General features: G+C 38.7%; 1 protein-coding gene and 1 long non-coding RNA gene across 10 annotated transcripts; one reads left to right on the top strand and one right to left on the bottom strand.

The window, feature by feature from the left end:
• Nucleotides 1-16628, bottom strand: LOC131771125 (GATA-binding factor 2; the record flags this gene model as incomplete). Of its 9 annotated transcripts, XM_066161093.1 has the most annotated exon segments (6): nucleotides 1-128; nucleotides 780-928; nucleotides 1700-2587; nucleotides 13881-13945; nucleotides 14174-14250; nucleotides 16503-16608. In XM_066161093.1, coding segments are annotated over 3 exon segments (1139 nt in total), but the record flags the coding sequence as incomplete, so codon positions are not given.
• Nucleotides 6722-25896, top strand: LOC131771126 (uncharacterized). The gene is made up of 3 exons (XR_009339164.2): nucleotides 6722-6853; nucleotides 12476-12546; nucleotides 24637-25896. It is a non-coding gene; the product is annotated as an uncharacterized lncRNA (long non-coding RNA).
• Nucleotides 25897-26332: the final 436 nt, after the last annotated feature.

Genomic DNA, 26332 nt, shown 5'->3' with positions numbered 1-26332 from the left:
ACCGCGTGTAATTTCCAGTAAAGTCCACAAGCGTTACAGACAGGATCCCCATTTTGGTTTCGTCGCCACAACGTCGTTTGAGTAGTATGGCAATTAGCACACGATGTTCCAGCTCTGCGGGCTGCCGACTGTTCGAAACAAAAAAAACGCAATTTATAGTTAGAATAGAAAAATTCACAATCCATGAAAGTATGAAATGGAAGCTGTGAGGAAACCCATTTGCTGAAGCGTGGTAAAAAAAACTCCAAGGCTGTAAGCCATGTCTTGAGGCATCTTGTCAAGGGTTCCATTAAAGGCGTTGACAAGTTGCAGTTACGCGTTTGATGTACTTTACACAGAGTCTGGTCGTAAAAGAGCTCGATTTTAATAAGTGAAAAAGGACACGAAAGCTCTAATTGGCAAATTACGCATCGCCTTAAAATTTTAATCAAATCTTCCATGATGAAGAACTCTAAGATAAGTAAAATTAAAAATTTTCTAACCCTCAGAAAATTTCACATAGGCTTGCACGCGTCAAATTTCCCTCGTCTTTTGGTTAGCAATTAATTTCGAAAGCGCTTTGAGAATTTTCACACTCTCTTCTGTCAACGGTTGAAAATCTATCATGAAAATGTCGACCACCAAATCTGAGATGCGACAATTTGAAAATTAGCTTATTTTACTACCAACAAAATGAAGAGGTTTTGACTAGGACGCGCGCAAATTGTCATTAAAAAAAAAAAAAAACTCATGTCTCCATTTTCTCTTCTTTTTGCTGGAAAACACATCGCGCTACTCACCAATCTTCGTTTAGGTTTAATAAGCGGCCGGCTGGCTCCGTTCATTTTATGGTACAAACCACAGGCGTTGCACAAGTAATGACCGCCACCATCTCTCCGCCATAAAGGAGTTGAAGTAGCCCCACAGTTGACACATTCGCGCCCATCGGCTGATTTAGAAAGACGAAGAAGCCAAGATCAGTTGTCGAGCTTGACGAATTTCCGCGTTTCGAAGTTTTTCTACCCTCCTCTATGGTAACCACTCGCGAGAAATTAAAAAATGAACCGATAACTAAAACAAATATTGCACCAGGTTTTACATTTGTGCGCGTTTGGCCATATCAGATAGAATCGTGTTGCTCAGAGTAAACAGCTTTCCCCAAAGGTCATCCTTAAAGACAACATATAGTGTAATACTTCTCGTCCTCTTTGATCGGCTAAAACTTGTTAACTGTCTTACAAACAGCCGTTCCGTACAACAAAAGCTCCGTTCGCTTTGTGAAAAATCAGGAATTCTACACGCGATCACGAAAGTCGAAAACGGAAGATGTAGCGAGAGTTTAGACGTTTGGCCCGTAATCTGTTGAAACTGTCCACCAAAAATTTGCGAAGTGGTTACCATACATAATCTGAACTACAGAGCATAAATACGAAAACGACAAATGTACATACATCATATGGTTATTAAAGAGTCTCTGAAAGCTGGAATGCCGCAAGTAGAAAGTTTCAACTGTGAAAATTACCGCATTGTAATTAGATTTATTTAAGGGCATAATTAAAAGAGGTAGAGGCTAGAGCGAAATTTTGCGGAGAGGAAAAACTTCAACTCCCGCAGTTTTGTGGAAGGAAGTAACGCTAATCTCGCCGGGAAAGTGGCATTTTGGAGATAATTCGATTTTGGCGATTAATTTTTGTTTGCTCGGGTCTAAATCCTTACTAACCTGAATTCGATCGGCTCTTGGTTCTCGTTCTAGGAAAGTTTCTATTCGCCATTAGCCCGGGCAAACCAGGCAGTGGACCGAAAGAAGACATATTTAGCTCTGAGCCAACGTAATGTGGGAGAGCTTGTGAAGGATAACCTGCGAAAGGTGTTGTGTCAGGTCTCGGGGATACAAGCGGCATTCCGGCTTTCAAACGCGTCTTCTCTTCACTACCGTAGCTGAAAATTTCACTCCCAATGACTCCGCTCTCACCAGAGCTTTCCTTTGGCGGGGTAGGAGGGAAAGGGAACAAGTGCGCGGAGCTGTGAGACAACGACATGGAGCCTGAAACCGCCGAAGGTGGCATTGAAACAGGCACAGGACTCGGTCGATGTCCCTGCTGGAAGGAAGAACACCACACTGACGGTGGAGTTGCGGTGGAACACCCGTGCGACATCAGACCAGGAGCTGGCTTGCTCTCGATCCACTGGATCGGCGTGTGGAAGTGAGGACGACAAACCTGACCGGGAGGAACGCGTGCCGTTGGCAAGAACACCCGGCTACAGCTTCCTTGAGGCCCAGACTGGCTTTGAGGATCTTGAAAAGCTGTTGCACCGTGCGCAGCCATTTGGCACATTGACGGGCGATAGCTTCGGCCGCCAGAAGCGTACGGCCAATTTGTTGCGTTTCCCGAACTGTCGAGGTGGTGAAAGAAAACGTCGACCTCGTCTGGTGGAAGAAGTTGGTTCGTCTCAACCAAATTCATGTTGTTTGCTGCGCAGTTCGGGGCAGATGGCTGCATTCTCTCGCTTGCATGAGCGCTTTCGTGTTGCTGACTAACTGTCGGATGAATCCATCTATGTTCAGGAGTCACAGCTTCCATCTTCAAAGTGCCAACTCGCGAGAAACCTTCAAGAGAACAGAGGTGTTGCTTAAGGCAAATAGAACGCAAAACTGACAGTGAGGCGTATATTTCAATGGTTTAATAAGTCCCGTAACAATAACTACAGGAAATAATAGGTAAAAGGAATTTCATTGTCAAGGCATTATATTCAATGGGAAATTCGGCGAACGGTGCAAGACGTTAAGAAATAGCGTGCATCACCAAACGGAAGTCTCTATTCACAGTTTTTTACAAGTAAAATGAAGCCTACGCTACTTATCTGATGAACACACTCTAGAAATCTGTAGAAGCTATTCAAACAGATATGGAATTTCTCCAGGGCCCCTAACACACAAAAGGAGATCTCCGAAGCTGTAGGGAATGATGAGTGGGCAGATAAGGCGTTAAAATAAAGTGCGTGGCATTAGCTTTGTAAGGCATTAATGGTGCGCTACTTGATTTGTACGTGACGCGCAAGACAGTCTAAGAAAAGAGGGAAAAATCTCCCAAGGGTCTAATTCCGTTGTGCGCACCTCGTGAGAAACCAGTCCTTCACACGTAGAGAGCCGTTCAAGAACCTGACGGTGTTTTGTAAATAGCTCACTGTTGAGTCTTATGGGTTAAACCCCGCAATGCGCAAGCTGAGATGTGGTGTCTGGTTAAATTCAAACATTATTTGAAAGGTTTTGTAAGCAAACCAGGTTGAAGTTCGCTCCCGCTTGGTCGGCGCCAACAAACCTGCTTGCATACACATTAAGAGTGACAGGTCAAGCTAAGAACCAATCAGATAGCGCGCCCGTTGACATTTTGTTAGATTCTCTTTTCCATTCAAAACTTCATTGGTACACAAATCAAACAATCAATTCTTCGGCTAAAGTGAGCTGCCAATCAAGCGGTTGGACGCCATGTAAAGTTTTCAAACAGTAAATTAGCGGCAATGTTTCACGTGCGCCCTGTTCAGCATCTAACACTCGTGACAGACGCGCGTTCTACGTTGATGGACGCGCGACTTCGCGATAGTGAGCTTTCTGCAAACTTTGCCAGGAAAAAAATGCTCGACACACCGATGTATGATTTAAATTCTGACGTGGACCACTAAAGCACACTACTCTTCGAAGTCAGATTTAAATTTAGATCGGTAGTTATCGATGTAAAATCAACGTGTTTGACTGTATTTATTATCATCATATACTGTTCTTACAAGCGATAAATAATCTCATATTTGACGAGTTAAAATTAACGGCTCAGAGAGACGCATTAGGGATGGTTGAGTGGTTTTCCATGACGTCCCGAGAAAACGTCCCATTGAGTCTATTTGTCGAACCTATTTGGTCAACTAGAGTTCATCTGGTTGGGCATATCCGCCATTACGGATCAAAGAAAAACAACCTGGGTGCTTTGCTTTTCAACTAATTATTCAATGCCGCACGCTGATTGGCTACGGTGTTAAGTTCATTGTTAGGACAGGTGGAACGTGACCGCAAGATAAAACCGATAACAAAGATAAGCCCCACAAGGATTTATTGCGTATTTCAAGGCTTGTTATCTGTGTAAATGTTTGCAGACGAAAACCTCTTTACGGATGATAGGAAATAAATTGAACTCTTAAAGCACTTTTTAGCTCCGGTCAGCCGTGTGATGGCTTTACCGCATCTCGGTACTAGTCGCCCCACGCTATCGTCTGTACGTGGTGACCTTTCGCGCGAAGAATGAATAGAATGGCAATATAATTGGTCAGTGTTATCTGAGTTTTCAAACGTTCAACAATGTTGATGATTTGCGTGCGTGGCGATCACTTTCTACAGACAACTTGACGCTGGTTCGCAGCCTGTTTAAACGAGATCTCGACAACTCGAGACGAGGATCATGAACCGTTCCTCGACCTCCGGCGTAGCGTAGTTTTGGCCCATGACATTTAATATTGACAAAAAAATTCCTGTTTTAAAACCACTTCTTTAATCGTCGGTCAGATTCCTGCAGAGTTTGTATCTGTAGTAATGAAAATATTTATGCTTTCGTAATCATGAAGCAGCAGAAATTCGTAAACAAGTAATAAACATAATCGCTGTAATCACGACCGATTACCTAGACAGTACAAAGTTTGACCGGTCTGATAAGAAAGAATCGATCATGCAATTTACACTCTACAGTGAGAGTGTTCCAAATGTACAATGTTTACCGCAGGGATCGCTCTCGCGAAGTGATATTGCAATCCATAACTAGTAATAACGGAAAAACTCGGGCCTCCTGGGAAAAAAATTCTTTTCTTCTAAATGCTGAATCATTAAAATTTCCTCGCCCCACCTGGAGATAGAACGAAATACAATCAAATCATAGACAGAATGTTTCGATGGTGTGGTTTATGGTAACATCCCACGTGCGTAGTGAGACTAACATGAAATCGACCCAAAGCACGCTATGCTTCAATAAATATAAGAAATTCTTTTTTACGTGATGTCCTTAAAAGTGCTCAAAATAGCCTCTATATTCCCCCTAGTATTCTTAGGTTATCAACATTTCAATTATTTCCCATTATAAGTCATAAATTTTTTAAGCTAAAACTCTTTAGGATAACAAGAAATAGAGATAACCCCTTTATGAAAAAGAATAATAGTTTTTGAAAGAAATTAGAGTATTTATTTCAACAAATGAGAGGCTTCGTTGTTGAAAAAACAAATTGGTCTGAGAGCACGAAAGCTATCCGGCGCTTAGAAAAAGTAGGTTCTTTTAAGATGGTATTAGAATTTAGTGCATTTAATAAATCGCACGAGGAATTAAGCGTTCCTAAAATGAGTAAATTCATTTTATCACAATTAAGATCGAAAAATTGAATTACTTAGATGCGCGGAAGAAATAACTTTTTCATACATAATTGATGTTCGGTAAATTCGCACAACTGCTACTGTTACTGCGGTTTTTTCAATTAAACACAGCTTTCACCTACCGACAAAAAAAAAATCTCCCACTCCTTCATTTTAAAGGATTAAAACTGTTTGGTCCTCTATATATCCGAAATGAAGCTACGCAAAAAAAATCCGCCGTTTTCTGAAATGGAACTCTAACTGATGGATTTCTTATGTCATACTGGATTAATTTAGCTGAATGCCTGCGCCGTTGTACAGTTAGGACACTATCTAAATTAAAGAACATAAAACATTTACCAGGAAAAGGTGTTTGAAGGCTCTCAGGCAGAGTTTTGCCATAAAACATTGGACACAGACTCCCCAAGAAGCATGTTCCTTGGTTAACAGGCTCCGCAGACATGGTGAAGCGTTCCTTGTCTAGTTTTATCACTAGTTATGCACTCGCACTTAACTACAACGAGATGAGTGGTCGGCCGCTCATCCAAGATCGTGATGTAGACACGATAGCTGGTGTAGTTATATCTATTCTTACACATTGCTCGCGTCTAAATCCATAAAACACACATGCATCGCTTTGCTTGGTAAAGATAAGTCTAAAGAGTAACGGGGGTTATCAGTGTAATATTCCTATTTTTCTTTGTACAGGTTGGCGATGAAATCTTTTGTATAATCGCCAACGGGCTTGATTGCATTGCTGATTTCTGAAAACACAACTGTTTATTACGTATTTCGCCGTCCTGTTTTGAAAATTTAATCCTAGCAAATTCTTCGCCTCCCAAAGCCGCCGCCCACAAAAAGAGAGAAAACCAAAAGGTTTCATTTTAACGTCGACGGTTCGCGGGTGTAAAATCCATAAAAGCAGGGTGATAATTTGAAAAGTTTTCGAAACAGGAAACTGCGTTTAGTTTTATCAGATGAAGGGGGCTGTCGTATCTTGCTCTCATACTGTGCAAGGGTCTTGTACAGTATCATTTGATCGCTAAAACAAGTCTTAATGTCCGTGATCGATTTTATATCTGGGGACCGAACAGAAGGGCTTTAAAAGCGCCCTCAACAGGGCCAACTGATAAAGCTTCAATCGTGATAAACTCGGATTAAATTCATAAAACGTCAAAACGTTTACGGTTCCAACGGACTCTCTATGGACGAGAAGGAGATAGCGGCGCTTTCGTACTTACGTGCTAATTTGTACTTGTCCATAGTGACACCAAACGTGTTGCGTAAAAACACGGAAAAACAGATCCTTTCCTGGGCCAAAACAAAGGTTGTAAAGTGATATATTTTTATAGCGCCACGACAACTTATACGTGTGCGATATATCGCTTGCACGCAGATGAATATCAAACGCTTTTGGATAGCTGGAGACGTTGTACATGTAGGAATTTTTGTGGCAAAAAAAACCATCTGTGACTAAATCAGTCAAATGCGGTAGGTAGATTTGATTTTTCTTCTGTTGCTATGTTGGAGGGCTTTAGCTGTCTTCTGTTGGAAAGGGCAGGATATTCTTTATAATGAAATACAGGAAACGCTGTCTAGGGAAATTAGAAATATGCTGACAATATGAAAGAGCTAGTTGCAATGAAGCACGACCACAAGAATTCATACAAAGAAGTGCACTAAAAATTGCGGCGAAACAGCTTCAAAACACATTTACAAACCATCAAGAGAATTATTCTGATTAAATAATACGACATCGTAAGGCGAGTGCGAAAATTAGACCGATGATTAAAACATTTCAGAAAAATTTCTGGCTACTGTTTTCTCTTTCCGTTAGTGGGGTAAACTAAGTGTTAGAAAGATCCATCAACGTGTTCGCAAGTCGATAATTGCGACAGCAATCGAGAACAGACACTAAACAGAATTTATACCACACAAGTGAACAGTGAAGCATGGTTTATTTCAACTCAAACTGTTGAAATCCAGTTTACCGCATAAGGCAGCTAAGCAGCTTGCATTTTCGTGGGTTTTCCTTAGGCGTTTGATCTGGTTAGGCCAGTTTCTAATACTTGAAATAGGATTGCCTTAGTAAACCAAAAGTAACCAAACAGGAAATTCTTCCATTCTATTCCATTTTCGTCTGTTTCTATCTTTAGCTTGGTTTCAGTATCGAGGAAATAATCGGTTGCAATGACTTTTTAAGCTACATGTTTTATGTTGTTAATCTAAACCAAATATCCATTCTCTGATATTGAGTCGGTCCGAAACCATATATTGCGATTAAAAATAGATCGATGTCAAGAACTCCGTTTCTATGTCTGCGTGCAGAAATTCGATTTTAGCTTAGAAAGAAACTAATCTAGTCTCCCATTACTCAATATTGATATTGGTCGACAAAACTCTTAACTCAACCAACAAATCTCGCACACCAAAACAGAACCCTTATCTGCACGAAAAAACCAACAAAAGGTTAACCTAACAAAAACTAAGAGAAACACAAAAAACCGAGCGATAAATCTGCGTCGCGCGCTCCATTGACGCGCAAAATTTCCATAACAATGACAGAGGAGCTGGAGCAACTTGTAAAACGGAGAAGGCGTTTAATAAGATAATATTGGGCCGGATATATCTTACAACACAAATCACTGAGAAACGTTAAATTTAACGTTAAAAGACGAAATTTTGCAATGAAATTCATGTTGTTGCTGTTGCTCTATCATAAATAGGAACTTCTTCGTGTTTTCGTGCGGTAAACGCCTGTTTTACGATCATTTTCTAAATGCAAATTTAGTTCTTGTGATCTCGTTGTGGGCATGTAAAATGCCTTATCAGTGATAACCAATTTACTAGTCCTTAAAACTCATCATTTCGCCTCAGAGGGGTTGAAAATTACAAAGCGGACCGACTTAAGGTGGTTAATGGCGTACATGAGAACCGGATTTCTCTTTAAGAGATTTCGTGATTGACAATCGGTCTCCTAGACACTTGAATTAGACCTACTTCACCGCGTTTCTAAACGCCTCTCGAAGAAGGATTACTTTATACAAGACATGTAAAGCAAGCCAATTCAGTCCTAAATGCCTTAAATGCGAGGCTCTCTTAAGAGGATAAGATACATTTCTCTCATCGAAGGAACTCGCAAAAACTCTTGAACTTTTGTTGAGAAAAGCAAAGTTGTTTGTTCAACAGGATGTTCCTTTGTCATTTGGAAAAAAAAATGTGAGAGCAAATAATCCTTTGTTTCCTAAGTAGGTAAATTCACTTAAATTAAGATTCCTAACTACAAATGAAGGAAGTAGTAATTACAGATACGGTATACGTTGCTAGTTCCTCGATGTCGCACTATCGAAAACCCGCTTTTCGTTGCCATCCGGTGGATACACGCTATTGCGTGATCTGTTTGCGCTAAAATTCAAAAAAACCTATTGTGTATAATTCGATAAAAATTACAACAAGTTTGCATGTTTCCTAATCGCCATACTGGGGACAAAGCTAGGATACCTAGAGCGAGCTCAAGAAAGCACAGTGGAGAACAGATACTCAACGAACTTTAATTAAGAGGTGTTTTCGGTTCAACACCGTTGAAGACGAGACATTCCCTCTAGAAACAGGGACATTGACGCGTGCTGAAGCCGCTCTAGAATAATAGATGTTTCTAAAACCAGTGATTCTGTTATCTTTTCAATTTGGTTAAATTTTAGGGCCGAATGACCCGGAACACTTCGCTCTATTGTTCTGTGACTACAACAGTTTTTAATTTATAAACGCGCTCACGAATGCGTAGCAAGGGCGTAGTATGGCAGTTTGGTCGAGAGCTAAGAAGCTTTTTTCGCAAGATTATCTTGTGCCCACGAGTCCGCTAGGCTACCTCTGAAAGCTGGCCCGTCAACTGCTCTCGAACTAGCTAAAGTAGCGGTGTAAAATAGCATTTTTGGCTTAATGGGAAAATTCTTCAGGGGTCAGGGTGGCGACGTGGAGTCGGTTGTCGGTGTCTTTGATTTCTCAACACTATGATAACCTCCTCAACAGTTACAGTTTGTGCAGAGTGTGTCTTAGTTCCAGTACCAGAAGTTTATTTATTCTGCGCAACGCAACCAAAAACAAATCCCCTCTAGCTTTACCACAGATCAAATCTAGAGAGTTCACTCTCTCGAAATTAGGTTAAAGGGATGTGATCGTGGTCCGGTGCCGGAAATGCCAACGGGCTCTCGATATAGCAAGCCACGTTCCTCGGTCATACAGTACTTGCCTCAGCTGATGTGTCTCACGTCAGAGAACTAAAGCCTTGCTCAACTTATCAATCACTCTATCTAAAATCGATAATTGCATAATTATCACGCTTTTGGATCTACGCTTGATACTGAAAGATATGAATTTTTACCTACCAGGATTATAATGTTTCTCTCGGTTTGATGTAAACGGGCTTGAAACAAGGATGCGACTCTCGTTGACGATATTTTTCTCCTGTTTGCTGTCTTCGCGAATCGCATCGCACCTTTAACCCGACCACATGGTGGAAAATGCACTGGTTTGCAGCTTAAAATTTATTGCCAAATAAGCGCGCTAAATAATTCATCTCGTGTCGTCTGTTCTGATTTCCCACCCTTTTAGCTTAAAATTCAATAACTCGGTGATTTGATGGTAATAATTGTTTATTCAAAGGGAGAGAAGGATAAATATTTCTCGATATTTGCACAAACGTGTGCTGATATGATTGTCACAAGTGAGAACATTTCCCTCCCACTTCATTGGCAAAAGTTATGAAAGCAAACCTTTCTTAGGAGCCGATTTGATAGGTTGTGAGCTATTATGCCTCTCATTCACGGGTTTTGTCGATCCATTAATTTTTGATAACTTTGGCTATCCACTCTCATTTCGCGACTAATTGAATCTTCGCAAACGCATTTTAAGTTTTTAGGAAGACGAATGAGTCGCTGTCAGAACCCCGCTTAGTTTTGGTCAATTCTGTGTTGTCAGTGTACTTGTATAATGGCTTAGCGACACAAGTTATCCGCATATCAATGGCAAAAGATAATACGGCTAATAATAACGACCTAAGTAACTTGTAGCAAACGGGGTAACAGATAATTGCTCAATCGAAAACCGAAACATTTTCCCGTCTAAGTTTAGCAACATAGGGCCAATATATTTTCAACGTGAACTGGTTGGTTGTCACAACTGAATCTCAAAAGCTTCTCGCAATTAACTGAGCGTGGTTTTTCAATATTTGCGTGAAGCATCTGCCTGAATAAGTGAGGTAAAAAAGCTGTTTGAATAAAAATGAACGTAATTTTATAATGGCAACCCTTTTGTCCAGTGTGTGAATAATCTATGCATAAGTGATGAAGCAAGCCATCAAGTCTCACACATTTCTAATGGTTTGATAATAGGCTTTTGGCAAATTTCGTATTGAAACATCTGTTTTTTAACCTCGAAATTGTAAGGTGTTTCTAGAGAAATGTTTTTTCAGAAACCGAAAATTTACCAAGGAAAGAATTCGAACGTAGTTTGATTCAAAGCTGTGATCACCTTGGCTCGTAATAAAATCACAGTCTCTTACAAACTACATAAACTATCAGTTAGATACGAGTTTGAAAAGTCGACCAATTCAAGAAACGGAACTTAGATATTGGATTATCGACAGCACTTAACGATAAGGCGGGTGGGTTTTATTAATATTCTCCGAGAGTGATGTGTAGGTATTTACAGAAATCAGTTTGTTGTTTCGTTGAGCGAAGCTGCATCCTTATCGAGATAAACTCATCAACCTCCCGTTGTGATAGCGCAGATACAGCAATTTTCATTGATCAGCGTGATAAAACGAAGTCAAAATCTATCTTTCAGCGCTACAGGGAGCTTGTTCGTTCAAATTAGTGTGTACAGAAATCTGGCAGGAACTCGTTACTGCTTAATGCTGCGGTTCGTTGGATAGTCAGAGACCTTTGCTGCCTTGCAGTATAGAAATTGCTCAGATGAACACGCAAAAAACCTCACCACAAACCACCGAGGCGCAAGGTAATCCGATTAGATTTTGCTCAAGTAAAACAAAAGCTACTCACCTCGTCGGAGATTTATTTGTTCAGCGAGCTCCAGCGAGCGGTGACTTTTTCTCCTAGAGAAAGTACACTTTGAAAGCCAGAGCTAGTGTTACATGCTATTTATATGACTTCTGAGCTTCGGCGCCAATGGGGCGCCAAGCGAACCGGTCTAATTCACTGCTTTGTCTAACATACACATGCTTTGCTTTGCCGACTTCTAAGCACGCAAGATGTAGCTGAGATTTGTGCTAAATCAACCTATTTTCTAACTGCAATGTGTTAAGTTCGACCGAGCGAGTCACTGCATTTAGAGCGAATACCGCACAAGATGACGAAGGTTTAATCAAGTGTGACGGATTTGTGGTGTTCATATCCGCGCGAAGTGTTGGCGCCGAAATTGTGTATTGCGCTGGATACGCTATTTTGATTGAATCCATTCGTTAAGCAGGGCAAGAATGAACCGGCGTTGTACACACGGTATTTAATAGCTCTTAACTCGTGCATGAGTGTGGGGATTCGAAAGCCACAGTGAAACAAGCAATAAATTTCACACATTAATCTTTACAGTGAGCGTTACATGTCCCGGTGTGACCCGATTACGAACGGAAATTGAAAATTGTTCACGTTGACAGTACTCGAGGGTAGGTAAGTGAGACACGCAAGGAGAGGAAACCCAAAATTTAGCGTCAAATGACAAAAAAGAAGGCCCACTAATTTTTGGTTTAGAGGGAGTTGACAGACTGACGGTTTTTTTTCCTGGATATTGATCCTTGGGATGTGACGTACGTTTTATCCAGTTATTTTCTTTTTAAATCGATCCTTCCTGCTCTCTCTCGAGAAGGGAAAAATTAACATCATGGGATCAACTCTATAAAACCGAAATAACTGCAGCAAAAATTTTGATTGAAAAGCGCTGTTAAAATTAAATTACGAAACACAAGAAGGTGTGTTTTCTGTAATAATCGAGATACAAAGCCGCAAACAAGACATTTTTAACACGAGGATCGATTGAAAGACGTAAAAGTTTGTCACTTCAATAATTTCTTAAGTCATGTAGTGATTTATCTCTTTACAGGACAGCTAGGAAACTGAAGTATGACAACAGAAAAGACCGCCTTCATTCATTTCTTTTGAGGGTAACTGATGGTAAGGCTAATTATAAATACATTGTCAGTTTCTGACTAAATTCTTTGATCCCATCTGGCTTGTTCGGAGCCACAAATCTTGTTTCCGTATACAAATTCGCCCACCTATGGTGACTTAGAGCGAAAAAAAAAGTTCCTCAATAAAAAACTGAATAATAACAAATTAATGAGCGTGTGCGGAATTTGTAAACACCGTATTTAGACTGAGCAAAAAAGCCAAGGCGGCCATGTTTCAAACATCTGCAGTACCGTACAACCAAAACTGAACGCATTTAAAAAACTGATCTGCGCTTCAATTTCGCTGCCGCCTTACTTCGTTTTCAACAAAAGCTGCGCTTGTAACGGGATCTCTTAATTTTGACATTGATATGTTGTATATTAGAAATTGTTTGAATTTCTGCCTCGTCTACCAAGACTTTTGACGCCAATGGGTTATTTTGTGAATTGGTTGCTATACATCCCGCAAAAGGCGGGGTTTAGTGTCTTCTGGAAAGTTCTAAATGTCCTACACGAAAACCTAAAACGGGATATGTTACGCTAGTTCTCTTCAATTGCAAAAAATTATGATAAATGGCAATTTTACGCGCGACAATTAAACCATTTACAATGCGTAGGCCTTACTGATGCGTCTTTTTAAAACAAAGTTTCCTTTAGTTCGTTTACAATGATTTCAGGCCTTGAATTACGCAGATGATGAATTGAAAACCACACGCCTAGCAGATTTCATCCCTTTTTCTACATAACCTGGGATCACATTTGAAAGAGAACAACGAGCAAGCTTGTACCATCGCAATATCTCGCTTCATCAAGCATCTTGCTAGCATTCGACGAGATGACCATTGAAATTTAGAATTGACTGAGAGGACGTAATCATCTACATACGATAACTCTTAGCTTTCATAAATTATTGAATTTAAAAATATGTTAAGGTTATCTCTGTTTGCAGGATGGAAATAATCCTCCCTAATACAGTTACTCCTTCTTCCTTCAAACTACAGTCTACTCCATACTCATTTGTTGACGAAATAAATGTTACGAAATTCGTATCAGCTCTTAGCTGCAACATCGCCTATCCGTTAGAGGAAAAGGCCTCTTAAATATATATTTCCTAATTCTGCCCACCACGTACATTCTCTCATATCGTAAACATTTCTTTCTTTCCTTTCCAGAATTCTCAACCATGTTTCACATGGACAGTCGGCAAAAATTCCGCGCAATTTGGTGTCATTACACTAAAACAACAAACTACATCCTAAGAGCGGCCTTTGGGTTTATCTAAGATTTGAAAGGTAGATATTTAAGCTTAAGTTTCATAACAGAAATCTAGAATCTCACCTCAGGAAAGATTAGAAGGTTTCGTGAATGATTTAGTTTATCTTTGAAGCTGATGTCTCCGACTCCTGGGTATACAAAATTCAAGTGTTTGCGCTTACGAGTTTAATAAGGTGATAGGTGTCAGAGAACAGTTTTGATTTGCGGAAAAAGACCTGAAAGGTCACCTAAACGAAAAAGTGATCTCATAAACAAGGAACGCATTCAAAACTTGCCTAAGTAAAGAGAAATAAATTGGACGATCTTAAGTCCGAGAAAAATTGAAAAAACAGCAAAAACTTTATCCAAATGCTTACCGTGTTGTAGACGATGGGAAAGATAGTCGAGACTTCTTGTTTTGCCCTTGTGATATTCGCGTTCAGAGTGGTTCAGTCTAAAATATGGCGAGATTCGATTAACTGAGGGGAATTGAAATATTCTGCCTATATTTATAAAACATATTAACCACATAACATAATGGGACTGGTTTCACATGCATGGCTGCTCGACCAATCTCCCGCGCGCGTTGTGGAGCTGCGCGAGCGATCCGCCCACGTGACAAACTTCGTGGAAGCAGATGTACTACATCGGTCAGTTGCGTATGAATTGAAAGATCAAAGTGACCCTGTTTTCTTTGTGATAAAAATAAAACGGAGGCATCACTCTGAGAAAATGGAAAATTAAAGAGTCTTTTAAGACATGAAAGAACACAGTTTACGTCGCAAACGGCTTTTCGTAATTAATTAAAAAGATTTCTTCGCTGCATGGGTTCGTTGGCAGCACCGACCAGTTTGCGTGTCAGAAATAAACTTGCGTGCTCAGAATGACAGTGGCTTTTACTGGACTTGCACGTTAACTGTATTTAGTGTCAGATTTCATAGGATTAAGCATTAAAATTTAACCTGTACACGACCTTTGTTCAGTAAGAGTATTACGCATGCTGGCTGTATTGGAAATATTTTAGGGGTAAATGTTTATACCAACAAAACCTGCCGGTAAAACTGAAGCTCACCTCGAAGACAGAGTCTCTTTAATATAAAATTTTTTTGAATATCAATCCACCTTCTCAAGAAGATGTTATTAAAACGATTTCCCTTTGTGAAATAGTGTCAACTAATGGAGATATAAAGATATTTTAGTTTATTCATCGAAAGGTATGTGAATCAAATTAGAATCTTGTTTTGCAGTCACTCAAAGAATCTATAATAGTGTTAAATTGAAGAATTATTCCTCTTCAAAAAAACACAAATCTGCCATTTTGTCGCATGAAACGTAATAACCTCGTTAATGCTGGATTTTTCGTTGTAACACTTCTGGGATAACTGTTTCTTACTTAAGAAAATACATATCCTGAATACCGGAGAAAACAAGATGGCCCATATCTCCGTAGATTTCGTCGTTTGCTAAATATTGTATCTATGAATAAAGAAGGAGAAAAACGTTCCGTCGAACACAATTAACGAGAAATTAATAGTGTTGAAAAATTACCTCAAAATTTAAACAGGGTTTTCTATTCAAAATATGGATTAAAATCTTTATGGATAACCTGCTTGAGTACTTTAAGATCGACACCGCGTCTAGTGCGAGCGATTTTTAAGTGTGAAGTAAATTCCGACGAAATCGGAAGGGGTGCGTTTTTTTGGAGTTTGCCAAATGAAACGATAAAAAGCCTCTCTTCTGAGTCCAGTGAATCAATGCCTGTCAATAGTTTTGAAAAGAGAAGGTACGGTTAGGAGGGAAAGCAGTATCGAGATATACAGTTGTTTGAAAATAACAATAACAAACCAAGAAAATAAGTACATAAGGTGACAAAAATTCTCGCTCAGGAAGCCAGCGAGATCCTAAGCTTTCCTCTCAGAGACCATAAGAGGATCAGATACGTAAAACCCAAAAATATAATCCTCTGGGTTTCTCTGGCAATCAGATCAATGCATATAAAACACGAATAAAGTTAACAAGTGAGGTTTAATTATGAGATAAAACTCTTCGGCTTTTACATGCTGTTTTTTCAAGGGTCTACACCATAAAATCACGATATGTTTGGGAACTTTGGAAGAGAATCGAAAAAAGCCAACATATGACAAAGCAGTCTCGATGGAAAAAAAAAAGTTATGAAACTAGCCCTGTGAAACATGTTTGGGTTTTGAAATGAAGTTTCTTTCTACCTACCAATGTCTCGCTGCGATATGACGATGGCAAGACTTAAGCTATCGACAGAGATTTAAATAAAACAACATAGGTACGAACTAACTATAAATTTGTCAATAATTTATCGTGATCGCGCTTTGAAAAACCTATCTCCAAAAAAATATATCGCGAGATGTCTTCGCAAAACATTTAATCAGTTATGTAGATATTCCAATTTTAAAGTCCTATATTGAGGTAATATTTTTCACTAAATTCATGCCTTCTTTATCGATAAGATGTCTATTATGAAACTTAAGTTTAAGTTTTGTGGAGAAAACTTGTGATGTATTTGAGATATATATTCAGTACTAAAAATGCAGGGAGATGAGGAATCGAAAGATCTGTCTATATTGTCCAAAATCTTTAAAGGGACAGCTGTAGTGACAGACATTCATTTTATCAAGGAAAATACAACGAGGATAATGAAAGAGAGAAAAAAAAATTGAAAAAAAATCCCACCTTCTCTATCTTGGACAGTCCACAGGAATCAGGGATTTGGAAAATTTTATATGAACAGCTAGTCTTCTGGGATCGACTGGATTGAATCGGTAAAGCGATTGAAAACTCTATTTAAGGAAGTTTTTCTTCTTTTTAATAACCGACCACTCTTGAGCTATTTCAATAATCGAGACGGTATCAGCACTTTTTTGCATGATCTTTAATTTGTTTATATCAGAGACTAGGGTGCGGCAGTAAAGTACAGGGATTTGAATTAAAACTATGAAAACACAGTCTCGGCCCAATTTATTTATTTTATTTTTCCCCCTTACCATTGTCGCATTAGTTTCTAATAGGAAAGAATCAGTTGAATACATAAACATTAGTGCAAAGAATAACTAGACAAAAAGCGGTGATTTGAATCGAATGAGATTTTCATTAATCAACGGGAAACGTTCGCCACTGTCAACACAGAGGCAATCTCATTGTGTCTTGATAACGATCATATCATACATATTTCATGTAGGAAACACATTTTCAAAAACCCTGCCAAGCCTAGATTTTTCACTCTGATACGTTGTGTTTTGGTTTGTTAGGTGCACTTTGCATAAACAGTTCGGCTGCCGAGTTCCAACTTCCGTTGACAAGCATTTTGGAAGATCTTCAATCGCTCCGGCGTAAAAGCGATCTCTATCAATTGATCTTTTATCTTCGCTTTTTTAAAGTTTTCATCTCGAGAGGAGATGAAAATTGAGAAACCTAATATCACGTTTGTTTCCTGTTTTCTTTTTGAAACTTTTCCCTTAATCTGATGTCTCAAACTCAAGTAAGAATGGCCCCACCATTGTACCTTTCTTCAAGTAAACCGAACGGGAAAAATCTTCGAATTAAAGCAAGGAATGACTTTAGTGGCTGCTTCAGTAGAAGTAACTCTATCGATGCAAAATGTCCCATTACCCAAACATTAATAACTTCTTTAACCATTCTTTTCAAGAATCAAAACTGGCTTTCCCTGTCATCAGTGTCAAAAATCTTATCGGTCGAAACCTGACATTCGACATTAAAATATTGAAAGAAAACTCAGAGGGAATCGGGAGCCTTCGTTATAATTTAACAAAAATTCTTCTTCAGGGTTCGAATTTCATTTCTTTCCTCGGTAAAAGTTTTAGCTCTGTATACCTAATTCAATTTTTTACCTCGCCACATGTACATCATTCAGAAAATATTTTTCTCACGAAAACTGCCGTGTCGTTATTCACTGATCTCGGTCAATAGTCTAATCACAGACACGTATCTCTCACTTTAAGTGGCTCTTCTAACACTTTCATCAGTGTCATGAAATATCTGACTTGGAAAAGATATTAACAAATGGTGTTTCCGAAAATTGCGAGTGAAAACTGATCTTCTCGAGAGTTATTTTCACAAGGTGTTTCTCCCTTAATCGAATTGCGCAATCTTCACGCGGTATCACGCGTAAAAATGCGACATCACACACCACGGTTTTAACGCACGTTTTTAATCACTTACACGATCTCATGTTTATTCGTTATGTTCGTGAAATTTCTATAACTTTTGGGTGCTAGCTTAAGCCTGGATGAAAGCAAACTTAACATAACTTGCTCATTTTCCAAATCTTCGTGAAGAAAATTTCACACGATGTAATCACTATTGTGAACAACGACTAGGCAGGCATCTCGCTGTCTGAAAAGTTTTCCTTCAACCTTACTTTCCAAAAATTTGTATTTAACAGGGTTTTCGCGCCCCCTTGAAGCAAAAAAGTATATTTGCCTTAGCCACTACAGAGATTTGTAATTAGGGGTAAAAATTCAATTTAAGAATCTTTTGAAAAAATTAAGTTTTTTCAGAAAGTAACCGAAAGAAAAACAAAAGTCACTAAAATTGTACCTATCGTCATTCGATAGGTAAATGAGCTTTCCGTAACAGCTCGCCTGAAGGAATAATATTCAGAATGTGCGGGTCTTTTTCGAGATAAAATCTCTTTCACTGCTTAACTACAAGCGCATACAATAATTTACAGAGAATCACGGAAGGTATAACTTAAAAACTCAATTAAGATGCGAAATTGAAAGAAAATAAAGTTAAAGTAACATTGATTTCTACTCGCAGATGGCGAAAATGCCGAAAAAATCTCTCAGCGAAAATTGCGTTGTCTTTATCAACTCTTGAATTCTAAGGCATGAAAAAAATTTGTTGAGAAGAATTTATTTAAACTTTTTAAATAACTTGAGGTGAACGAAGAAACTTTCATGAAACAGTTATATTCATCGATGTAAAATAACCTACGAGGGAAGTAGTAGTGTTCTTTGCGAACGAGAAACGTGTCCAGTTTCGATCAAAAAAAAATTCATAACTGCATTGAATCAGTAAAGAACTATTATTTTAACTCCCTCTATATAATCATATCTTGGTGAAAAACTGATAAACTTTTCAAACCAAAACAAAAATACCTGTTTTTGCAACACGCCCTTGCACTGAACAAAGTCGAAAGTTTAATAACCTTTTCTAGCAGCTCGCTAGTAGAATTATATTAACACATTTTTTTAGGTGTAGCAAGCTTTCCCACGCTATCTAATTAACTAGAAAGTCACTCCTGAAAACTGATACAAACTTTCTCTCATTTTGACCCCATATTTACAACACAAGTTTTTTTTCGAGGCAAGACCACATCCTAAGTGACAACTTGCCATTAGTTAGACAAAACATAAAACCGCGTTCAGAATATTTTCTAACTTGGCAGAGGCAAGCCATTAATTAAAACAACAAATAAAGATTACCAGGTCTGAATCAATATTTTCAGAAAACTTTAAAGGAAAAAAATGCTTCGGAATTTGGTGGAAGGGGTAAGCTCATCGGATGGCTTTGAAAAACTTGTTTACTGTTGAACTGGTTAGTAAATATCGGTTGTATCGCACAGATACGTGGGAAATTCTGTTCAGGTCCACTATGGTTGATAACTAATAACATTGTGGGCGAAATTAAAAACATTCTTTCTGGCTTGGGGCAAGGTAAAAATATGTAGGAGCGGAAATCCAGAAAAAACAAAAGATCTGCGTGATTACGCATTTCCTTTGGCATGAAACAAACCTTGTTTTTAGCGCAAGACCACAAGCCATCTTTTTCCAGAAAAAAATCAGTCATCTTGTCGGTTCAAATTGATAATCATATCTACCCTAGTTACGATTGTTAATTAAGGAAACTACAAATGTTTCAAATAACTCAAGAGCAAACCACAAAAAACTAACGTGGGCAGGAGTTAAGTGCATTTGGGTTGAATTTCAGTGTCTCAGCCAAGACCTTGAGCTATTTCAGTTGTGAGAAGCTACTAGCATTATTTCCTTCATCAGTTGACGAATTCTCATATTCTCTCTACTTGTCTACCGAAAAGCACTGAAAAGCACTCGTAATAAAGTAACAAGATTTTGAAATTTGAAAACACCGTGGAGTCAAAGGTTTAACGGTACGTGCCAGGATAGTTGTCACTTTGTTTTTAGGTCGCGACGGTATCGACGCTAAACTTTTCCGCCTTTGTTGTCTAGAACTAAATTATGATTTACCAAACGTTAGGTAAAGAGAAGAGGTATGATAAATGACTGCTGCCTGAGTGGTAAACAGTTGATATCGGTTTTTAAGGTAAAAATGTCTGGTTCGGTCATCTACGACTGACAATGTTACCAAAGAGTTTTAATTGATACAGTAGAGCCTCCCTTAATCTATTCACTCCAACTTTCTAACAACTCGGTCCAATTTACTTTCTGGTGTCTCCAGTGACTCAACTTTGTTTTTAAGTACCTAGAAATACGAATTAGCAGTGTATTTTTTGGATAAAATGTAAGTTCATGAAAAACAGTGAGCGATGAGTTGACAATTAGTTGAAGTACTGCTTCCCGTCATGTGCATCAAATTTTCCTGTGTTACACGTGAAAATATTCACAGCTGATGAGTCGGTCTAGCATTCAAAGTTTCAAATAGTATTGCGATTTATCTGATTAAATCGAGATGTTCTTTTAAGGCGCCGATTGTGACACAGTAGAACATTGGCACATTCCCATAATCGCTTCAAGGTGTTGAGACTTTGTGACGATAAGCTGGGACGGTTGTGAAATCAATATTTGGCGGTTACAGCGACATACTGCCAGGATCATCTGATTTTGGCCTGTACTTAACCCCGACTAAACGAAAGAGACTCGCAGAAACTCTGACAAGTTTAAGGATTCTCTTAGAAGTAAACACACTAAATGACTGTCTAAATCTTTGAAAGAGAGGATTTCTGTTCCTAAATCGATGCAGAAATTGTTGACTTGACAAAACATTGCCAATTTCTGCCATTTTTGTCGTCGGACCAGTAAAAAAGCAGGATATACACAATTCAGCGTGCTTTATTACTAGACAAAAAGCCCAATTTTTTTTCCAGGGTGCCCTTTGATAATCGCACAATTAAAAAATAATTTCAAGATGAAATAATTTTTAAAATATTTTTGGGAAGGTGTTTCTTCATTGAGAAATAAATGTATCATTTATTTCCTTTTTTATTGATTCTGGGGTTCAGGTGTAAAAAAATGTAAACGAAATTGAAATGAAAAAATTTTGAAAAAACGAGTAGAATTATGTGCAAGCCTTGTGACATTGTAAGTGTCTTCACTAGTGAAGATCATAACACAGTGGCATGGGCTAGCAATCGAGGTATGGTCACACGCTATCCAAGACACGATAGTTCAACAAAAACTGCTGGAATTAAACAATAAGCTGAAATAAAGTTAGAGTTGACTGGCAGAGACCATCAGACTAAAGCTGATACACAAATGTTTCACGGTTTAGCAAGAACGTTTCCTGCTACAAAAGCGCAGGTATAAAAAGAAAAAAACATTCGAGATACAGCTAAATGTAAACGTTTTAGACAATAAAGAAAATCCAAAGCGGACGTTTGTCTAAGTTATTCGTCAAACCATCTGGAATAAAGAGTAAGTTACTCACAGTTCTTCACTTTTTGCTTTCTGTTTGGCTATCCTTAATGTGTTTGTGGCGTGTTGAAGTTAAGAATTTGGATCTCATGTATATGCTCTTTCTTAGCTGTTTGTAACAAAACAAAGTTGGAAAACACTTTCAGACCCAGCTGTTGCTAGGCTAAAATAAGTTTTTTTACTTTTCTAGTAAACAGCTGTCTCACGAATGGCATTTAGTTCTTTTTATAAAAATAATAATAATGATAATCGTTATTTCTATAGTGCCATTTCTACTGATTTACCAATTGTGTTTAACACAGTTGCTAAGAAATATATAAAAATTGCATCATAAGCTACGATTTGTTAACAAACAAGTCCGAGGAGAGAAAAATCTAAAAGGAAGGACTGAATAAAAAGTTCTTTACTGTAAAAAAAGAACTTAGGCATGCTGTAGTTCTTAGTTGGTGTGCTAATTTGTTCCATGGTGAGCGAGCAATAAATGAAAAGGTGGGCTTTCCATAGGACTCAAGATTATACTTAGGGGCTACTACCATTTTACTATTTCCACAACACTTTACCTAAAGCGACTACAATGTATGTATAACTTGTCAAAATGTATATGGAGAATCGGTTCTCGGCCGGGATGGTGTCATGATCCAACCCGCCCCATTTCCCCTATTTCTCGGTCGTGAACATGAAGGGGGTTAATTTTAGGATCTTTGATAATTCATTAAACTAAAATAGATGCGACATTAAGTTTTTCGACTTTGTTAACAGTAAGACAAGGAGATTTATTTTGTCTTAAAAAAATTTTGAGGTTGGCGGCACTTTAAGAAAGATTTATTTTATTTAACAAATGAATCTGTCAGTTTATGGGCCCTCAGTTTTTAGGGTCTCAATGGTCTTTACCCTTAACACCCTAACATCAGAATCCATATCTCTTCACTCTTTATACAAATTCATCGGTACTGACGAAGAGAATTTGTTCAGCAATCAAGATTTTCTTGGGTTGGTAATCGTTTCTGTTATTCTCATGATCTTGATGAATGATTCAGCAGTATTATAGAGAGGAGAAATTAGATTTCGGTCACTTCTAGGGTTTAAAGGGTGAACCGTTAGCAGTAAAACGGCCAAAACAAGTAACCGGGAAATCTTTTCGGCTTTTTTATAATCATAGACATCGAAGAAAGTTGACCGTTAGCCGCAAAAAAGTTAACAGTAAAAACCTTTTCTTTGTATCACAGAGGAAGTTAACCGTTAGCCGTAAAATGGTCCAAATTTTAACCGTTAACCGTAGAAGCCATCATCCCATTGAGATCCTTGTTTTTCGCAGATAACATCGGAGGCTTTTTAAAGGCGAGCTCGGTTCTGCAACCCGGAGCTATATTTATCTATCGTAATACCTATTTCTAGGGGAGAATTGGTCAAGACGATCGATTTCAGAAAGGTCACGGTTACTGGGAAGTGCTGACGTGCATGTCAAAAGGTTGTTCCATGTCGATGTTTACAGCTGGACTTTTACGCTTACAATGTAAAGCGTATTGTTACTTTGTTTTGCTATATTGTATACGGCTATTCATTGCTGTGCCTACATAGCGTAATAACTTTTTTTTAAAGGTTGTAATGCAGTAACAACTGCAAATGAGTGACTCTATGAGCTCATCAAAGGTCATGACTGTCATTTTAATGTATAACGCTAGAAAATTAATGCTCTTTACCTCAGAGAAATTTCAGGCCTGTTGCCTGAGAGGTAGATAATACTAGATATCATCTAAAAAGTGGTAAATTTTTCCGCGATTGCCAACGAAGACAGAGTTAAGTATGACAGTAAAACAAATTTGGAAGGACTTGTTTGAAAATGGATATGAAACATATCGGATACTGACATTGATCCGTGTTTTCCTTACTGTACAGCTGGTGATCCGCAGGATCAATTAAAAAAAAAAGTAATTTCAAAATATGTAGGATTCAGAGCAAAAACAAAGGCAGATTTGCTGATCTTATTAGGTTAAAACTTCCTCCAAGTTTGACTCATTTTATCTTTCTGGCATCCTCACCATCGAAGGAAAAAATTTTCTTTTTTCAATTGATCGTTATATTTTCTATACTGAGAACTGGGATGAGCGATATCATAACAGTGAGGTGTCACAGATCGGAATCCTTTTGAGCGTGGCGTCGGAAAAATAAAGGAAATTAAAAATAGAGAAAAAAATTTATGCTTTGGCCCTTTACACCCTAACATCAGTATGCATATTCTCCAAACTGTTCTTGATAATTTTCTTAAAGTGCTGACAAGGAGAATTTGTTTAAGCTTCTAAATTGGGGATCATTTCGTTATTCTTGTGACTTTGATGTTTGATTCAGGGTTGATATTGTAGGGAGAAATTAGATGTTAGTCACTCAAAGGGATCAAAGGGTCAACAGGGACCTTAAATAAATCTTGTTGTCCAAAGCAATGTACAAAAATTAGGTTTCTTGTCATAAACAGCGCTAGCGTTTTCAGCATTATGCTCATCTTTATTTTGCGAAAGAACGCCTCTTATATGTTGATCAAAATATCTGACTATCATTCAGTTCGTATATCTAACCATTACCCTACATGCTTGCTAAACTGAAGCGGAAAGAACACCTTTAAAGTTATTTTTTTACTCTTTCGGCTCGGATATAACGAGATGAATTTTCTAGTCCTGAAATACTCATATTGATGCAGCATAGGAGGTCAGGATGAGCTAAACCTCTCTGCGCGCTTTCACCAATTTGGAAGTTCTCTTTCATGGTGAGTCCATCAAGTAGAAACATGTCATGTTGGCATGTGTACTCAGAGAACTTTGAAGACAAGTGACTAATGCCCGGTGTTCACTCGGTTTCTCTTGGACCAGAAACTAAACGTGCTTAGTTGAGCGCTTTCTCCATCATTTATACATGTATAGGAGTAAAGGAGTGGGAAAGTGTCCGTGGACAAACCGGTCAGCGGTGCGTACAAAAATCATGTTAAAACAAGGAGTGAGAAATGGGAAGTGGAAACTGAGGAATGGGAAGTGAAAATTAAGGAATGGCGAATAATGAATTGGAAATAGGGAGAGGAAGTGGGAGTTGGGAATGAGAAAACTTTGATCGATTGTTTATAGTACGGAATGCATTCTCTTCAGTCTGTGATTATCGATATTCATGTTTTTTTCTTTTTTACTTTCTAGATAAAAGTGAAAGAAACGGAAAAAATCCATGAGTTCAAGACTGCTACTCGACACCTGAGAGAAAGGACTCGGTTCCATCTGCTGTTAAAACAGCCGGAAAATATGCAAGGGTGTGGTCAAAGGCATTTAAATGTTCGAAAAAAGCAAAAAAAAAACCTTGTCCTTCCTGGAGGAAAATAAAATCAAAGGAAAATCAGCAAATATGATACAGTTTAAGTCACGTGATAAAGCACATATCAAACACGACAAGGCTCGGCTAAGATGATCTCATGCGCCTTTCGTGCGCTTAGATCGGCCTCAACGAGATCGCTTAAGACTTTTGGCCTTTTTTTTTGACAGTTACACCACGGAGTTCGATTTTGGAGAAGGTTCCACTCAAAGAGACGCCTAGATCTCAACCTTTTTATCATGGACGAGTGTCTGTTAAAGGAATGGTCCTTAGTTATCGCCTGTGGGGTAGGGGTATCAGAGGATTTTTGGTTGTTTCAGGATAAAATTTACCTGATCCCTTTAAGAGGCTCTGTAATATTCTTATGACCCTCCCTCCCCTCCCCTCCCCTCCCCTTCATTGGTGGGTAATCAGCAATCAACTTTCTACCGTCCCCTCCCCCTTTATACTCTGTCGGAGACGACTGACCCCCTCTGTCTGAAAACTATGTGATCCCGCCAAAATTGTCCACCCCCTGCCCCCCCCCCCCCCCCACCGACGATAAATATGACTGGCCCCGTAACAATTCATTATTTACCTACGTGAAGTCATTTAAGGCTGGAAATTGACTTTGACATTGTTTTAATATTTGTGTGAAAATGTTTCTACAGATTTTATTTACAATAAGCTTTAACTAATCGACATCTCATAACAACGTGTTAGCGGTATTCCATTATGTAAACATTCCAAAAGAAATTGAGATAATAGAACCTCAAACGTTTGTTGATTTATTTATCCAGAAAACACTTGGCAATTATGTTGTACACCAAGCCTTTTAAGATGGAATGTTTTCCTTTGTTTGCTCAATCGAGGATGATATCAGGCTACTTGAAGTGTGCAGCATCAACTGCTCTCGCGACGAAGGATAAATCTCTTCGTCAAGAAATTATTGTCCTAAGGACGATTGCTTAAATAAGATTGATATCAGACTAACAAGAAATAAAAATCAGTATAATCACTATGTTATATCTGTATTTCAAACACGCTGCTCTGATAAAACTTGGCGTGTTTACATAAAATCATGAACTGTGACATGGGATAACTTAAATAGCAGCGTTTCTTAAGAATACAGAATGGCTCATAAACCAATCTTTAAGAGAATGATATCAAATAGTTGAGTTGAACGTGCGACGCGCGAGGCTTCCGCGTTTGGTTCCTACGGCGTGATGACGCGCGTGACCAACTTGCGCGTGACTGTCGCGCGCGATTAACCGGCGATGCGCGAAGCGACTCGAGGGAGACAGAAGAGCTACCTCTTGCAAGTCGCCTTGAGCAGAGTTAAACATCAGAGAACGAAAGGCTCACAGAATTTCAGTGTTGTGGATTGTTTCTTCTAAGAGGATGCACAACAGACCAGTCTTTTACAATTGCCATCGACTAAACTGACTTATAATAACTAGAAGAGGACCGCTGCATGAATTTATCTGATGTTATGTAAACTGCACATGGATTTAACTTCAATATGCGACAATGAGTATTCCTCTACGG

This window comes from Pocillopora verrucosa, chromosome 14 (assembly GCF_036669915.1).
Source record: "Pocillopora verrucosa isolate sample1 chromosome 14, ASM3666991v2, whole genome shotgun sequence".
Taxonomy (NCBI): Eukaryota; Metazoa; Cnidaria; class Anthozoa; order Scleractinia; family Pocilloporidae; genus Pocillopora; species Pocillopora verrucosa.
The sequence above is the reverse complement of the archived record's forward strand: the minus strand, read 5'-3'. Positions and strand labels throughout refer to the sequence as shown.